Consider the following 1,178-nt stretch of genomic DNA (forward strand, 5'->3'; position numbering starts at 1 on the left):
GGGGGGGTTAACTACAACAAGTTACCGTGTTCATGTACATCTCCTACACATACTGTAGATTATATAAAAGGGTAGCGTAAATATGGCAACTTCTACAACAAGGAAGTCTTGTATCCTAACAAGAGATAAGCGGTTGGATGATGCAAGAGCAGCTAAACCTCGTATACTACTACAGAACTTTGGGCTGACTACAACTGTTTTGCTACTAACTTGCCGGCACCTGATGTGTAGCTAAAGCATTCTAGTATCATTAACTATTACCGTTATCCAAAGCAAATACAACCGTTATCATTGTGGAGGTGCACCTGCTCAAGCTGCCATTCTCTATACTTTGACAAGCGATAATGATGAACTTACTAGGACAACTCGTCGACTGTGCACGACGTGTTGCAAAGATACTTGATACTATCTGAAAATGTTGCAGGAGCCTAGAGATATCTACGGCGTGGAAACTGCTCGGATGGCCGGAGCCGCATTCTGTCACAACGCGGGAATGCAATTCTGCTTTCTCTCCTACCAACCACAAGACAACAAGGAGAGGATGCTATTCCGCAAGGTATTTGCGCGTAAAAAAACAAAGGACTGGAAACGCTTCATTCAAAAAATCAAAAGTCCTCTCAGGCAGACTCCAAAACAAATCAAGCATTCACCTTGGCTTGCGGCCAGCCGTGACATGGGCTTTTTACATTCACTGTGGCTGGGTCCTGCTAGTTCTATAATGGCATTTTGATTCCGTTCTGCCTAAACATCTACTCTGAAAACAAAGACGGGGATGATTATTATGAGGGGAGGGAAACCTGGCTCCAGACTGCCAAGTTGGTGATTTCCGCCTGATCAGCTACGCTCTCCTTCCGCCGGACGAAGCACACAACACACAACGGCCCGGCGCCTCTAGTACACTCATGTCCTCGTGCCCGTCTCACCTTCCTCACACATCTTGCCTCTTTCTACCAAGCAATTTTCCTTACACACACTTTTCAGGTCCTCTATTCCCCGCCGTTCTCTTTCCCTCTCTCTCTATAAGTGAAAAAAGTCCCCAAACTCACCCTCCCTGTTTGGCAGGTGAATCTTCTCCTCCGTCTCGGTCTTCTTAAGGTTTACGGCGGAGAATCCCTCGAGCTGTCCCTTAAGGGTGGGGTCAACCTTGGGCAAGTCCTTGAGGGGAGTTTCAGCGCTCA

General features: G+C 47.0%; 1 protein-coding gene across 1 annotated transcript in view; it reads right to left on the reverse strand.

Moving 5' to 3' along the window:
* LOC119589065 overlaps positions 1–1,178 on the reverse strand; it is a gene marked incomplete at its 5' end in the record, with an annotated part of 10,357 nt that extends 9,179 nt beyond the window's left edge. Inside the window, 1 exon segment of the mRNA XM_037937642.1 lies at positions 1,047–1,178. Coding sequence (XP_037793570.1) covers positions 1,047–1,178 — 132 coding nt within the window.

Source organism: Penaeus monodon, chromosome 25 (genome assembly GCF_015228065.2).
Source record: "Penaeus monodon isolate SGIC_2016 chromosome 25, NSTDA_Pmon_1, whole genome shotgun sequence".
In the NCBI taxonomy this organism is placed as follows: domain Eukaryota; kingdom Metazoa; phylum Arthropoda; class Malacostraca; order Decapoda; family Penaeidae; genus Penaeus; species Penaeus monodon.